Here is a 16546-nt window from a genome sequence, read left to right as displayed (position 1 = left end):
AAGTGTCGCAGCAGGACCCCAGAGCCACCGGCCGGACTCCAGACCTGTGCAGGTGAAAGGCTTTGAACTTCAGCACAGTTGCATCGAGTTCAAGGTCAAAATCGGAACAACGATATTTTCCACTTCAAGAACTCTTCACAGGAAGCGGAGCCCATATGCAATGTTTTATTTACCCATGCCTTCTCATTCGCTCTTTCTGGCAAAAGCCAGGCCAAGGCAAACACAATTTTAGAGATTAATACCATCTCCGTAATTAGCAGAAGAAAATAAGCCAATACGCTGCGAAGACATATATAACTGCAGTGGCTAAAAAAACCCAAATAGCTACAGATGCGAGACTATACCACTTTCAAAAGAAGATGCAAAAAATCCAAAAGATTTTTATACATATCCCAGAGATGAGAAATATTCGAATAAGTGTGTGCGTTCCCAGCCTGAGGCGTGTTATTTAACAGGAGAGACTGAGTGTCTCCTCCTAAGCCAGCATGAGATTCAAATGAGTTCAAGCTCTGTTCACAAGAAAACACACAGCAGCAAAAGGAGCAAGTTGCATTTAATTACAACAAGGAGGGTTTCAGCCAGTTACAAGCCAGCTTACCCCAAACATTATCCCTTGCTGAAAGACAGACTTAGAGACACCACATTAAATTGCATCATTCCTTTCATAAAGCAAAACATCCAAACGTTTCCTAAATGGTTTCTTTTACATCCTTTCGTATATCACCCTAGCTACACACTCTACCTACCTTACTGTGGTGGTATAGAAAGTCAAAAAGCAACTCTTCCCACTTCTTCCCCTTATAAGGGACAATAAAGAGAAATAAAGATTAGGGTATTATGAGAGAAGATGAAAAGATCTCTACTTCAATATATCATTTACCTCCAGTGAAAGGTGGCCAATTAGAAAAAATAAGCTTTAAAAAAAAAAAAAACAACACTGGAACTGTCATGAATATTTTACAATGTGAATGCGAACTGCTTACACGCAGGAAATCTGCATAGCAATGTTCACTTAATTTGAGTATATGGCTTATGCAAAAGGGACAGAAAAGTTGCATCAAGAAACCTTAGTGCTTTAATCTAACAAGTATAACGAGTGGTAGGCTGCCAAACTACACACAAACTTCACTCCCCTTGGAGCAACTCTTTACCTGTCCCACTATTTTGGCTCTGTTCCAACGAGCAAGACTATAGGCGAACGTAGACCGTGATTGTGGAAGGAGGAGACCAGCCTAATTCCTCCCCTAGGAGGAGCACCCATCCATTTAGGCCCAGGAGAACATATTGTTTTCTTTTTACGGCAAAATACTAATAAGGAATCTTTCCCATTCTCAACTTCCACATGGACACAACGATTGTTTTAAGGAGTACCAACAGTTTCCCGGTCTCCTCTCGTCTCTCGCCACGTGGTACAGGCTTTTCTCATTTCGAGAACGGGGACTTCCAGTTGGCAGAAAATCTTCTTGGATACACCTGGAACTAGTCTGTCCTCTGCTTGATCTGAGCAGCCACAGGAAAGATGCCTTTCATCAGGGCATCTTAGGCACTGAAGGCTGTGATCCACTGAGGATATGGTAACATTAAAGTGCTTTTCTATAAAAACCTGAATGTTTTAGGGTCACTCATCCTACATCCCAAACAGGACCAATAGATAACATGTCTATTTTTAATATTCAGCTACAAGACTTCTGACTCCTTGAACTACATTAACACTAATAGCAATGCAAGCTATGACAAGAGAAACACGTTTCCACAGAACGTTCAAGCTAATAGAAGAGAAATGAATGATTGGGAGAAGACCTTTCACAGTCGAAATGGTAGGCAGCGCTAAACACTTCACTAGTTGGCAAAGGGCAAGGTACGGCATGTAGCCGTCTAGACTGGAGCTCTCCAGAAGCAATTTCTGGGGGCAGAAGCAGTTAGGCTGAAAGAATCTTAGCAGTGCCCCTAGAAAGCAAGTCAGTTTGCCACAGACCAGGCAGGAAGCCATCACTACTCCAAATCGTATGCAGAAGGTAACATGAAGCAAGGGCTGCCAAACAAAGTGCAGCTGTCCCTTGGGTCCCAGTACACACATTATTAGCAGCGTGCTTTGAATTCTTGAAATACTCATTACTAGAAGCATGAACGAAACGGTGGTAGCCAGGATGGAACCGAATCATTGCTGACTGGAAAACCTGAAAGACAGCTGACTTGTTTTCCCTTGATTAGGTGTTTCTACCTTGAAATTAAGAGTGGGGAAAGTCTAGTCTGTATTTAAAGATGTGTGCAATACCCACTGTCTGTAAACAGACTGCAACATACTCCCTCAAAGGCAAGTGTACATGAATAGAATAATCCTGCAGCTGAAGTTAGGACAAAACATGTACGATAAAATATAAGATAAAATGGCTGATAAAAGTAACTTTTCTTTGATCACTAAGCAGAACTGAAAAAAGCACTGGACTGTTGCATATTCAGAAAGGGGAACAAACATGGGTAATTGGCTTCCAAACTTTCATGCTTGGATTCCCATTTCTGGGGTTGGGCTGGAATAAGACTGCAACTCCAGTTCTGGAGCAGAGAATCGAGGCTCTTAAGTGCTGGGACAAAACAAATCATCTTCTCCAAAACAAAAGATTTCTCATTTAATTACGTGATATGAAATTCATGAGAAGTATATTAGCTGAATCCCACCTATATCAATCAGATCAGTGTAAATAAGAGGCTAGCCAAGTCTATTCACCCTATGCATCCTTTTATCATCATACCGGCAGTATGAAATAAAAATCAGACAAAAGGAAACAAAACACCGATACAAACATTAAGTGTAAATCAAATAACAATCCAGGTATGAGAGAGTATGGTGGGGCTTGCATTTTTTTTAAACTGCTTTTACCACCTTTGTTCTGTTGTGATCAATCTTCTGTTCTCACATATCCAACTTTTACCATTTAATAAGTCATAACCAATATTTTAAAAAGTCAAGAGGATATGTTAAACATCAAAGATTTAAGTTTAAGTTACGGAAAAGGAGGATGAACACGCTGATACAGGCTTGCAATTTTAATTTTTAAAAGGCCCCTACGGTGGGACTAGCTATAGACGGCATCATGCTAATGCAAATGGAAAATAGTTTTCCAAAAAAAAAAAAAAAACAAAAACCCAAAACCACTGTAAATAAGTATGAATTCACACCATACACGTGTACATACTTATTTTCTACATTAGCTTTGTTTGGAATACAAATCAACTAAGTCTATACTACTTAAAATTCAGTATGTGCAACATTAACCTGATTTAAGCATTTTATAAATACAAGCTTTTTTAGTATTTATTGCAACATACTTCACTACTTAACATACTGAAAAACAAGTTCTACATTTAAAATTCTGATGTAATAGTTCTACCTGCCAATTAAAACTACAAATGGAAAAATACTTGCTAATCTTCAACATCAAAAATGCAAATAAATTTCATTTTTGGAAGAAAACAATTGACATTTTAAGGTCTGAATGGTACACTCTCACTATCTTGTATATGTTACTGGTGTTTCTTTAGATTTTTGAAGTATTACATTAATGAAATACAAACTTTGTAGTTAGCTTACAACACGTACTTCTCAGAGGCAAAGAGGAAAAAAAAATCTGGTTTGTATTTATGAAGGAACATCCATTTATTATAAAACAAGATAAAAGATATTAGAATTAGGTTGAAACAAGGCAACGTTAGAGCAAACACTTTAGAGCTTTGTGAATGAAGTGTAGTTTCAAACTTGCAAATCGAGGTGAACGTAGCTCTTAACATGCTGTCCTCTTCTCTATAAATGGGATGAAGTAGAGAAGCAAAGCTTCAAGGTGTAAGGGTTAGAGCCATCTGTCAGGAGACAAAGAACATACTCAGTAAACTGCATTCTGTACGGCGCTCTTGTTCAAGGCACCTTGCATAGTCTGACAAGTTTATCGGTCCTGAAGGTTTAATGCTTCCCCCCAAAAGGGTATTTACCTGTTGCCCTGTTAATAGTCTATTTTTTTTTGTTTTAAATAATCTACCAGCATTTTTTAGGCAGAGCAACAAAGGGATGGATTTGATCATGAGAGAATACAGACAGCACTCCGTATGTTGAGCTACATGCAATAAAGAGACACCCTACCATGACTGCCCATCCTCCCTTCTAAATTATTCAGAAGAACAGTATTTAACAGGCAATGGCAAAGACAAAAGGGCACAGCTTCATCAGGATGTCAAGATTTAGAACGTGGCACTTCCATCAGAGATGGGGTGGCACTGGACAGTATTTTGCATCTTTGATAGAGAGAAGGAATAGCAGGACATCTACCCCTTCAGGCCTCTCCAGAAAGTAAGGCATAAAACAACCCCTCTCTATTCATAAAGGCTGCCAAGGGCCGCAGACAGCAGTACACAGGTACCACTCCTAGGTCATGGAAAATAAGTCCTCCTGGCTCAGCCCACCTCAGGCAATCTTATTAGGGCAAGTCCGAACCAGTGGTCCTTGTTTTAATACACTCTGTATTTTCTTCTAGTAAGTACACTTGACTCTACGTTATGGTACGTCTTTTTTCACGCTGAAAGAGCAAGTTCTTCTGCTGCCTGTACCACCTCTCCAAAATGACAGATAAACACAAAATTGTGAGTATGTTAACAATATCTTAAGAAAATTCCTGCTCCTGAAGTAATTTCATTCTCTTGTTGAGAGAGTGGAGAAAACAGGAGGGAGCACAGATAAAAAAGGTTTAAACAAACTATTAACACTTGCCGGGAAGAGACAAATTCATAGTAGTGTGAAGAAGGTAGTTTAAAATAATATTAGACACTGGGCCAGATTCCAAATTATGTCTGTGAACATCTGAAATAATTCAATTTATTTCAGTAAGCTGTCTTTACTGTACAGTGCAAATCTAGCCCGCTGTGTATGCGTGCATGTCTAGCAGGTGAACCCCTCTTCCACTCCTATTAGATTCCAATAAACTCAGTTTGGCCCCACAATATCTGATTTGTAAGGGAATAGTTAATTCAGAACAGTAAACTGTATATTTACAAACAAAAATTGTAACTTAAAGAATCTTCTACCCAAAGGTGTTTCAGATTTCTCTGCATTTATTGTGAAAGATTTTTAAAAGCTTTAGCAAGTCATTATACATTAGATTTGATTTTGACGACAGTGGATTTTTAAGCAATGCTTTTCCTGCCTTCCTTCTTTGAAGTTAGGGAAAGGGAAAGAATAAACAAAAACACACCACGGTTTGGGACACAGAAAGTCTCGGAGCATATTTGGATTTCTACAGCTTGACCCAAAAGCTAGGAAGAAAGATTCTCATTTAGATAAGAGCCTAATGGACCCTAAGCGACACAGGATTACATAGTATACTATATACATAACACACACACACACGGTAAATAAAGCCATTTTTAGCTGCAGAGATTGAGCTACTGAAGCTTCACATTTTACAGCAAAGACAATACCAATGCGAAAGAAAAGAAAAAAAAATGTTTGTTTTTTAATAGGATTAAAAAAAAAGGAGTAAGGTTGTCTTACTTGGGACTCTTATCTGGTAGTGATTAAGTACAGTGAGGGCTTCCACTGCATCTGTCTTACATTCCCATTCCAACAGACCAGAAAGTGTTTTGGCAGAAGCTGTCAAAACGAGAAACAAAAAGGGGAGAAAGGGTATCAGTAAACTCTACTGACAGCATAAGCTCTTCTCAAAACCAGAGCTGGAAGAAAGGTCGAGATTTACTTACGTTTTGGATCAAACACTTTGTATTTAATAAAGCTGAGAACTTCATGATCCTCACATAACTGCCACAAAAATAAAATAAGAGGTAAAACTCCAATAAAAATGCACAAAAATACTATTTGCAAAAATTCCAACATTTCCTGGAAGAGACACAAAGGAAAAAAAGAAAATACTGACTCTTTAAGAGAGTTTCCATGAATTTATGGCAAATCATTGTTTTAAGAAACACTTTAAGATTGGAAACTCTTTAGAATGCCATTGTGTAGTCTGCAAAACAGGGCTTCGCTACCTGTGCGCTCTCATGATAAAAATGATCTTACAGGAACAACACAATTGTTAGAGTACAAATATCACTATTGCCTCAAACAACAGGTATCTAAATAAAAATATATTTCTTTTCGACACTCCCGCTTCAATTCAATAGCTCAGAAGTCATACATACAGGCGCACCATAGCAGTCATTAAAGAAACCACCTCAGAGAGCTGCTAAATCCCTTGTGGACAAGTCTTTTCCACACAAACCACATAAAGCTCTTCAACTTTACTTCCAAAATCTTTTTTTTTTTTTGTTAATTTTTTTTTTATAAGAAACAAAAGAGAGAGAGAGAGAGAGAGAGAGAGAGAGAGAGAGAGAGAGAGAGAGAGAGAGAGAGTAATGCCAGATACTGTAGAAATATAGCAGCTTCTATATAGAGAGGCTACAAGCCTATTTTAAGAATCAATGATCTTCCAGTTGCTATCCTGTAACTATCCCAGATATTTGCTTTTTTAGAAGTAGCACAGGGTATAAAGCTATGATAAGCCCAATATCTCTATCTGCCACAGGTGTTTCAATTGCCTACCTTTACAAAGGTTTCTTCAGTTACGCACAGGGGTACATTATAGTAATGCAGCACACAAGAGGGTGGCTGGATGATGTTCTTAGATGCCTGGCCAGCACTGGTGAAGCGATTGTTCTTACTCATCGCAAAATCCTTGTAACTACTTGTGCCATCCTCCAGTTCAAATATCTGGCTCGGAACTACTGAATGCTGCTTGGAAACGCTGGGATTTAAGGAAATACAGTTAAAGTTTCTTAAACAATTAAGACTTGCATATTTTGCACACAGAGCATCAAGGGAATTGGAACAGAGCCGACTTTTCTTTTCAGTAACTTGAAATAAAAGGAGAACAACATGAGTTGGATTTGATACCTTCCTTAAAAGCTGTGGAAAAGGCGACCAACTGTATTGGCTAACGTGCCTTATTAACAGGCAAGCTAGATAACGCCTATATACATTACTAATGTAAGTTTGCACCAAAACAGTCAGCTGTCAAACTTACAAAAATATATATATTTTTGCAAGTAAAACACAAATAGTAGTTGCAAATAGGAAATCATAACTGTAACAATGATGACAAAACAAAGGGACACCCTCCCTCTGCAATCTCATTACATCTCCCTGGTAGCAGACTATTAATGTAATAAACTACATATTTACCAGACGTTAAGTCTCTTTCCAAATAATTTGACGTTGTTGAGATGTGTGACAGCTCTTTCTACAGCATACTCATCACCCATTTCAACCAGTGCTGTGCCTGGAATGGTCTTCATAAATTTCACCTGAAGTAGATAAGGAAAAAACGATGATGCAATGAACTGCACAACTAAGGATTTTACATGTTGTCAGGCAGTATTTTTAGATCATCTCAGCCATGCCTTTTCCAAAGCAACTAGATTAACAAAGTTGGCTTTAGTATAGCAGCCTCTAAGTTTCTAATAAATGATGCCTTACCTTCTCAATGTTTCCATACAAGCAGAACAGGTTGAAGACCCTTGAACAGTTCATCTTTAGCTGATGCAACCCACTAACCATGACAACGGAACCAGAAGGATTTCCACCATGCATGTAAGAGGACGATGCCTGGGGCAACGGATAAGCGACGAGTTCTGGAGTGTCCCGAGATCCCATTCGATACCGGCTCGGTAAGGGCAATAAAGGACCGTGTGACCCTAAGGGGATGAAAGATCATGTTTTCATATTTCTTGAAATACAAGTTTCATTACTTAATCGTGCACTAAAGCCTACATCCATAACACTTTAATTAAAACAGAACAAAAAAAAAAGTTACAGCAGTGCCATTAATTCTTTTTCTGATTTAAAAAAACAAGACCTCTTCTGCTCCCTTTAATGTTTTGAGTCTGTTCTCGTATTACCATATAAAAAGGAAGACATTTCATAGTACTGTTCTATACATGAACAAAAAAGGTATTTCACTAATCATTTTGATGACTGAATTGCAAGTTATACCCCTCCAAAAACTTTGCTTAATGCAGTCTCTCCCCCAGCACCCTACCAAGAATTTGAACATAAAGCCATCAGCAAAAATATTTAAAATACAAAGTCATCTCTGTAGTCATGGCTACTGATAGAGCTACGTGGCACCAAAGTATGTATTATAAAGGAGGAAGGGGAAAACAAAACAGAAGCAGTAATGGGTTTTTTTGCCAGGGATCAGGAGACAAGTTGATACAGCTCGGCTCTGTAGACAAGACATTAAGACTACCTTTCCACAAACAGCTCGCCTGGAAAAAACACAAGTATTTAAAACTCAGCACTATTACAAACAGAAGCTGTCTTGATTTCCGCTATAGGTGAAGTGATAGGTTTCACTGAAATAAGTAATTTTTTTTTTTTTTTAAAAGGAAGAAACACTATTAGTATGCAATACTTCTGTTCACAGAAAATATCAGTATTACAGACAAAAGTGGAGATTTGGAGAGGATCTCTGTTCTTCTGAGTCAACAAATAATGTGAAGTTGAGTACAAAAGGCACCTCTAGCAGTTTTTTCCAGAAAAAAAAAAAAAAACAGTAATGGAAGTAAGACAATGGTAAAGGAGGAGGCAACAGAGGCAACCGTATTAGTTAAGGTAAAAGGGCACATCAGAAGCGTACATTAGAAGACTAAACCCCCCCCCCCATCCTCTGGGAACAGAGGCAACCGTATTAGTTAAGGTAAAAGGGTACATCAGAAGTGTACATTAGAAGACTAACCCCCCCCCCCCATCCTCTGGGAACAGAGGCAACCGTATTAGTTAAGGTAAAAGGGCACATCAGAAGCGTACATTAGAAGACTAACCCCCCCCCCCCCCATCCTCTGGGAACAGAGGCAACCGTATTAGTTAAGGTAAAAGGGTACATCAGAAGTGTACATTAGAAGACTAAACCACCCCCCCCCCATCCTCTGGGGGAAAAAAAAAAAAAGAATACAAGTTGGAACTGAAAACTCTGTAGATCTGAAGAACCTTTGGAAGACCAGGTAGAAGGTCGACCGACATAATAAAATAATACATTTGCAAAGAAAGAGGCAAGACAAACCACACTGCCTCTGACAGTTAAGACAGTAAATAAAGAAAAGTCGCATGTGACCCTTGACACCATTTTCTCAACCTTTAGGTCTCAATGCACATCGTGAGAGTGATGGCAGATCTTTATGTACAGACAGCGCAGGTAACAGCACTGCATCACTGGCTACCTGAACTTTATAGCAGTAATTCCAGAACATCCTTCTTATGTAGGGACATGGCTGTGCTTTTCAGAATTGGCTACATTCAAAGAAACACAAAGCACACAATTAGCAGCTTTGCATGCAAAAACGAAGAGCTCTGGGTTGCACTAAGTCATTTATCAAGCTATGTTGCACTTTCTAGAAGGAAGCCGCTTTCCCAGTACAGATGTTATTTTCTATCCATTGCCTATGGTGATGGCAGCTGACAGAAAACATTCTTCAAAGGAATGTATTTGTTGAGCCGGATGCTCCCCATGAAAAGACAGTTACTGTAAGAAGTGCACTATGGATTTCAGTCTGTCACTAGCATTTTTAGAATATGGACGGACAGCACCACATGTATAGTGTTAACATTGAACTATAAATCTCTCCACAGCATGTATGGTTATGCATTGACTAAATATTTAGAATTCCACATAACATGTACAGAAGTCATTGCCACCTGTGATCCTATGTTACTTACCATAACCATCGTGTCTAAATGACGATGGGTGCTCTCCCAAAATAGCTTGCCTCTGGCGGCCCTTCCCTCTGTCTAACATGTGGGAAGGGAAAGAAAACAATTTAATATGGACAAGTATGCACTTGATTTCTCAAGTTAAGACACAATGCTTCTGTTTAAGAAGCAAAAAAAGTAATTTGAGTCCTTGTTAACTTTTATAAACAACTTCTCATTCATTATACATTTAAAAGCACAAGCTGTAGCCCTGGGTCACCAAAATTAAAAGATTCATCTGTATAATAAATACCACTTAAGTTGATTGGGGGAGGGAAGGAGTAGTGGCCAATGAAGAGATGCGGACATTTAAAGTCTATGGAAATACCCAATAGTTCTCCTAAACAGACATTGCACATTAGTATAGATAACACCATACAGCAGGATTTACCTATGCGTCTCTTAAAACAAATTTGAAATGCAGTACTTTTGAAAGACAGTACCTGAATCATAATATTAGCTTCAACAGCAACACATTTTCAAAGTGGGCTTCTTTCAAGAAGTTTCAGCATAAGCCAACAACAACCTGTATTACATGGTTTCATAATCAGTAAACAGAGAGCATTACATATGTGTACATATATATTTACAGAACACCTACTGATTTAAGGGCATGCTGAAAGGATTGTACATTATTGCATTATCAGCAGCATATAACAGGTCAACTGAAGAAAAACATCACTGAATAATGCACTTAACCAATGGTCAATCCTTTAAGAAAACCCAGTTCTCTATGATAATAAAGTTAAGCAAGGGGTCTACATTACTGGAGGAAAGCAGTGCATCATAGTCAAAGCAGTATTTTCTAGTCAGATACATGCTGCATGGCAAAGAAAACCTGAACTTTTTTTTTTTTTAGTGGTAAGCAGCAAATCATTTCTCACATTTTAAAAAAAAGAAATCTGTTCTTGAAAAGCCACATTGAAAAGGTGGGGCAAAATATGCAATTTACAACAGTTCCCTGAAAATTTAAGTATGACTGCTGAAAATGGCATCTCCAGCCCAATGCAGCTGGAGATACTTCCCCCAAAAAACAGGAACTATTCACGTTAGACAGTACACAGTGGGAGATGAAAACCCATGTACCCTTTCCCCTCAGGATTTTAAGGGCAGGTTTCAAGTCAGACAATTACTTTGGCAATAAAGATTCAAGAGAGAAGAGTACTGACCGCTTTCAAACACATAGAAGGAAGACTACTTTTATCTGCAATTGATTCCCCAGTTAAATAAAGTTACGTTTTCCGTTCCCCTTTCAGGGTGACGGCTCTAAACTTCTTAGCTCAGGAGAGTGAACGGGCAGTCTTACTGGTTATTTTGAGCATTTACACTGTGTGCAGTAACAATCTTTCAGAAAAAATCAGCTTTATAATTCTAGTCCGTGGAGCTAAATCCTTTGAAAGCGTGCACAGTAAAGGACTGTGACCTTGGAATAAAAAGTGCTGGGAGAGCATAGTTTGACAAATATTTCCTCCTGGTGGCAGAGCAGACCACTGCCCTCCCCCTTCCCCACACTTGTTTCTTCCTTGAACTAAGGCCCTCCATTGTGCCAATACAAATATTTGTGCAACCAGGCAATGAAATAGATCTGAAAACTGACCTGTGTTAAAACTAACCCTGAAAGATGAGATTTATTATAGTCTAGCTTTTTTTGTTTGTTTGTTTGTTTGGTGTTTTTTTAATAAATCAGATTCTTGAGCCTCAGAGACAGCACTAGGACAAACTTAGGGGAAATACAAAACCTGAGTAAGCTGGTTATTACCACCAAAAGAAATGCCCAAACTATGGTTTGAGCCTTTTGGCTAAGAGCAAATAGAATATAAAAGGATAGGCTTTGCTTGCTTCAATCTAATGCAATATAGCAGCAGGCATTTGTCAGGAAGCCTACTTAAGTGGAGGGAAAATAAGTACTTTACTACCATACAGAATTAAAAATAGTTCTTAAAAATCATTAGCAAAATGCATTTCCTCTATGACCTAAGCTAGAGGGTGGGGGAGTGAAATTCTTACTTTGGTGTAAACTTTGCAAAGTTTAAAACAAAAAAAGAGTAAATTGAAGCACATATACTAAAACACTCAAAGAAAAGTCCCAGATTACTTCATGGGCGTAACTGCTCTAAGCACCTGCTTTCTCAACTTTGTTTCAGAGTTCATTCAACTATTTATATTCTCCTTTTTTTTAGACCAATGGGAGCAGGCCACAATTTAAAAAAAAATCATGGTATATAATATAAATCTAATCTTTTTCTTTTTAGAGGTAGTAAAGTCACGTACAGAAAATAGAGACAGGCACTCAAAGTAACCAAAAGGGAAAAGAGTCAGTTCTTGAGAAAAAGCAAGCCGTACCTATGTTAAGTTTTTCATTTTCCACTGGGTTTTTTTTGTTTGTTTGTTCTGCTCGGGGAACATCTAGTTCATACAGCCATATCTATCTGCAGACCAATTATGTAATGTAATTAGATGCACAATGTCATAACTCAACCTCAAAACACTGCAATAATCAGAAGATACAAGGGTCAAATAATCCTTTGGACTTTTTCTTGCCTCTGAGTTTCCTCAAAGTCACTTTTTAACTCCAGAATTTGAGAAAAAAATTGAACGCCGATTCAAATATTCACATTCTATAAGCTGCAACCAATACTGTAGCTCCCTTGTTAACCTTTTACAAGAACTTCATTTTGAAAATTCAAACCCTGCATTTTCAGTCGTACAAGTTTTACAAGCCCAGCGTCTCTATAGAATTACTTTCAAAGCGCACATCACTTGAAATAGCAGCCAAAGCTCTGGCTCCTTTATAGCCTTTGATAGATACTCTATCTTAGACACGTTGTCTTCACTTGTCTAACTTTACATTGCAAACATTATTGTACATAATACACTGCACTGTGAACACTGCACTGGATAGTTACAAATTTTTTTGAAATAAACACTTTACAGGAGTCAGGCTACACAGCAGTTTGTCTTTACACGTATAGGCATAATTTCCACTAACATGAGTTAAACTCTGGGTAATTTTTACAGCTGAGTACTTAAGAGACAATATGCCTGTACCAGGCATGAATCTCCCTGTTTTGAATGCTTAAATATAACTGAAGGGACCTATTTGATATTGCGCTGCTCAGTCCCAACTACCTACAGATAAGGATCGAGTTTCCCTATTACTAGACAATATTTACACTGTTAAGAATGAATTCAACTCTCACATACAGCAAGCAATAAAACGTTTACAACAATGTCAACGATATCAACAAGAGAGGTTCTTAATTTTGGAGAGTCTCAATTTTTCGGTTGTAATTTTAAGGGAAATAAGACCAGCATACATACAAACTTGAACAGAACGGGTACAGTCTATCGTGTTATTCATCCCACACAAATCTGAAGTACTGAAAGTGTCCTCCTTTAAAAACTTGTGGTGGTGGTGCATGCAGTATGCAGACAAGGTGAATTGCAAGTCTGAGGTTTTTCAGAGGGTTTTTTTTTTTTTTTTTTTTGCTGATGCCGATGTGGTGCATGATGAAGTGTAGAGTCAGCCTGCTGAAGTCCTCTATCCTTCTTAATGCCTCGTCCAACATAGGGGGAAAAAAAAAGAGAGTCCTTTCCAAGGAGAAGCAGTGTGCAAGTTTGTAGTTTGTAAGGAATAGTCTGTATCAGATTTCCTCTCCTCCAAAGAGAGAGAGCTGCTTGGAGAAATGCAAGTCCTTGAGAACTGCGAACATGCTTGCAGGTGTGGGCTCCTTGTTGAACTAATTGGCTCAAGCACACGGCAGTAGGGGGCACTAGGGCTCAGGGTTAATTTCCTGGGTTACAGGTTGGCTTGTGCAGCACAGCCTTCAGCAGCACTGGCTCGCTTTGAAATGACTATTGTGATACAGCCTGACCACGTATGAAGGATTGTTATTAGTATAGTCAAACATCTACAGCGATAACGTATAAAAACCTACCTCGTCGGCCCAGATACGGTTTAGTGTAGTCCCAACTATCGTTGTCGTTTCTAATGACATTAAGTCGAGTTGGCTGTTCAAATAAAGTAAAAGTGAAAGAAGTTAAGTCTTGACTATACATCTTTTGCAAGTAAAATTAAGAGAGAAGGTCCAAGCATTACCCTTGCATATTCAATTTTTAGTGTACAGCATCCTGCATAGATATCTGCTCCATTTAGTGCAGCCTTCGCCTTCTGGGCACAAAAGACCGATTCAAACATACACACGTTAAGGATTTTTTTCTCCAGCTTTCTCCATGTCCCCTTGGCCCTAAAATGGTTTTATTTTTGTAGCCTGCAGATATTTTGCCAAGAGCATACCTTATAAAAATTCTGAACAGACTTTAATTTAAAATTACCACAAGGTACCCACAGAAAAGTTCCCAGAAGTTCTCAGGTTTAACTTACATCTCAGAAACAGACGCTGAACATAAGTGGCGCAAGATGAGACCATTCATACATTAATAGGTTCTTAAGTGTGGATTATATAGAAGCAAGCTTTGTTTATCTTCTGAGCTCACGCAGTTTTCGAAAGATAAACGCTCTAGGTGTGTGTGAAACTGAAAGAGGATATTCTGGTGGATGCGGTAAGTTTAATCAGTGGGCATATAAAGTTACCGGCAAGCCTAGAGAATATCTGAACCAGAACCAGAAGGGAAAAGTTCAAGTTGCATCTTTCGGGAAGGGATGGGAACTTTGGGGCAAGAAAGCATGACTTCAGACCATACATTCATTCTTACAGCTAGTTCCAGCTAGAGAAGGGAGGCTAGGAAAAGTCATGAACTCAGTAACTCCACAAAGAAAAAGACTAAGAAAGAGTATGCCTTTTGTAGTTTGTTAGTCAAATAAACCACAGAGCCAAAAGACATATTTTGAATGGGAAAAACAAACTCGCATCAAAAAAATACAACAAGCAGTTTGCTTTAAATCCACTGCTCAAGGCAGATGCATGGACCAGGCCCCCAACATGTAGGTTATTGCACATCCCCTAGATACTCCCAGATCAATTCCATTAGTAGCAGAAAAATGTTCTCGAGCACAAAGAGCCTTGGAGCATGGCAATCCATGGTCTCCAAGGTATTCAATAGCAAACTGTGCCAGAAAGCCCAAATCCTGCAGCAGGCCAGATATCTTGTGCCATGTTTGGACATAATTCAGCGAAATTTTGAAAGTACTCTGCATCAATACTATGTCCCTTGTGCTTTACTGTATTCAATGCGGTCCAGCTTCCTCCACTGAGATGCAAGTCCATAGTGGAAGCGTATAGCTGCCTTGAGCTTGTCAAAAAGAAAAGTGAGAAGAGTTAAGCTCTCCAAACCTCTAAGAAATGGTCAGAAGCTGGCCAGAACTGTGGGAGCACATCTGCAAAAAGAGATCAGCATGGCAATTAGCAATGAAACTTAATAGTTTTTGGAACCTTTTCAGATAAGGTGCGTCTTGAAGCTCACCTAAGACTTCTTTCCAAACTGTATACCTACATTGCCGCATTACTTTGTTCACATTTCAGAGGTTCCTTTCAATTGCTGGGTTTCTTTGTTTTTAATAAAAGGCATTTTGCAGACTTGAATTGAAAGGCGAGGCAGCATGGCAGATTTTAAGAGCACCCACAGGACCCTCCCGCACAACTTTCACAAGACGACAGAGAACAAACCCCTCAGATATATGAAAAGTCACCTGAACAAAAGGGTGTTTGCCACAAATTTGCAACACTATCATAACAAGTCAAACCGCTGTCTGTTGGGATGCGCAGCTTGAGATAAAGAGCAATTAGTTCGCTTTTATGGAAGTTGGGGCAATTCTTTCTGCCTAGCAAATGATCAATGAAGCCACTGGTTAAGCCGTTAAGTATGTTACAAAAACGATGCACCAGTAAAGCTTGCCACATTCGTAGTGGCTGAAATCAAAACAGGGTGTCAAGAGTTTAATACAATTTTCTCTAGGGTATCTGCTTTCTCTAAATACCAGCTACAAAAAAGGAAGGTGATCAGAAAGGTCTATTACAGTTCTATAAACTAAGGCTTAATCATATCAGACTTTGGACCTTGCAAACCGCAGTAACACATTAACAACTCTGAACACTCATCCCGCGTACAACTTAGTGCTACAAATACAGTAAATAGTACGATAACAGAACAGAGAATTTCCTCAACACATGATAAACAGGTCAAGGAGGCCTAAGTTGGTCACATGTTTCATAAAGTCGGAACAGAAAGATAAGCACTATACATTAGAACAGTTTTAGAAGGGTTTAAAGAAGTCGGACCACACCTTTGCATGCCCTTACCCAATCAACACAGGCAGAAACCACGAAATTTCTGTGCACAATGTGTTGTCAAATCCATGAAATAGTTCACGTCTGCAACTATTAGCCTTAGGATCACCTACAAACATGGTGACCAAGAACGCTTGTCAGAAAAAACACCATGTAATTTTGAGTTTTTTTTTTTTTAAATATCTAAGACATTGTAATTTCTAATATGTGTTTAAAGTAAAATAGCACTTATACATGTCATTTTTATAGGAAAATAATGATGTCAACATTCTCATGTTAAATCCCATCTGCAACGGAGAACCTACAGGGAAAAAAACATTTCAAAAAGGATATTCAACCATAGCTTGTATTCCGTTTCTCTTGAATATAACAATGCGCTGAACTTTTCCAACAGGGTTGCACACAGTATACAAGACATCCTAAGAAAGATGAAAAAAAACATTTTAGTAAGATGTGAAATTTCACACACATTCCATGCACATACCATTTTTCTTCACTGGCATTTACGGCCAAA

The 16546-nt window shown here is 38.6% G+C and overlaps 1 protein-coding gene across 1 annotated transcript in view; it reads right to left on the bottom strand.

Annotated features, from left to right (window-relative positions):
• Window positions 1-535: 535 nt before the first annotated feature.
• The window catches only part of HNRNPLL (heterogeneous nuclear ribonucleoprotein L like), a 31400-nt gene continuing 15389 nt past the window's right edge, over window positions 536-16546 (bottom strand). The window contains exons 4-13 of the mRNA XM_068940540.1: window positions 16366-16451; window positions 13884-13980; window positions 13723-13795; window positions 9752-9823; window positions 7514-7731; window positions 7220-7341; window positions 6581-6782; window positions 5743-5800; window positions 5537-5635; window positions 536-3855 (exon numbers count right to left, since the gene is read on the bottom strand). Coding sequence (XP_068796641.1) covers window positions 3800-3855; window positions 5537-5635; window positions 5743-5800; window positions 6581-6782; window positions 7220-7341; window positions 7514-7731; window positions 9752-9823; window positions 13723-13795; window positions 13884-13980; window positions 16366-16451 — 1083 coding nt within the window. The 3' untranslated portion in view covers window positions 536-3799. The remainder of the gene's footprint in view (window positions 3856-5536; window positions 5636-5742; window positions 5801-6580; window positions 6783-7219; window positions 7342-7513; window positions 7732-9751; window positions 9824-13722; window positions 13796-13883; window positions 13981-16365; window positions 16452-16546) is intronic.

The sequence above is a fragment of the Struthio camelus genome, chromosome 3 (assembly GCF_040807025.1).
Source record: "Struthio camelus isolate bStrCam1 chromosome 3, bStrCam1.hap1, whole genome shotgun sequence".
NCBI lineage: Eukaryota > Metazoa > Chordata > Aves > Struthioniformes > Struthionidae > Struthio > Struthio camelus.
Note: the sequence above shows the minus strand (reverse complement) of the source record. Positions and strands in the feature narration are given on the sequence as shown.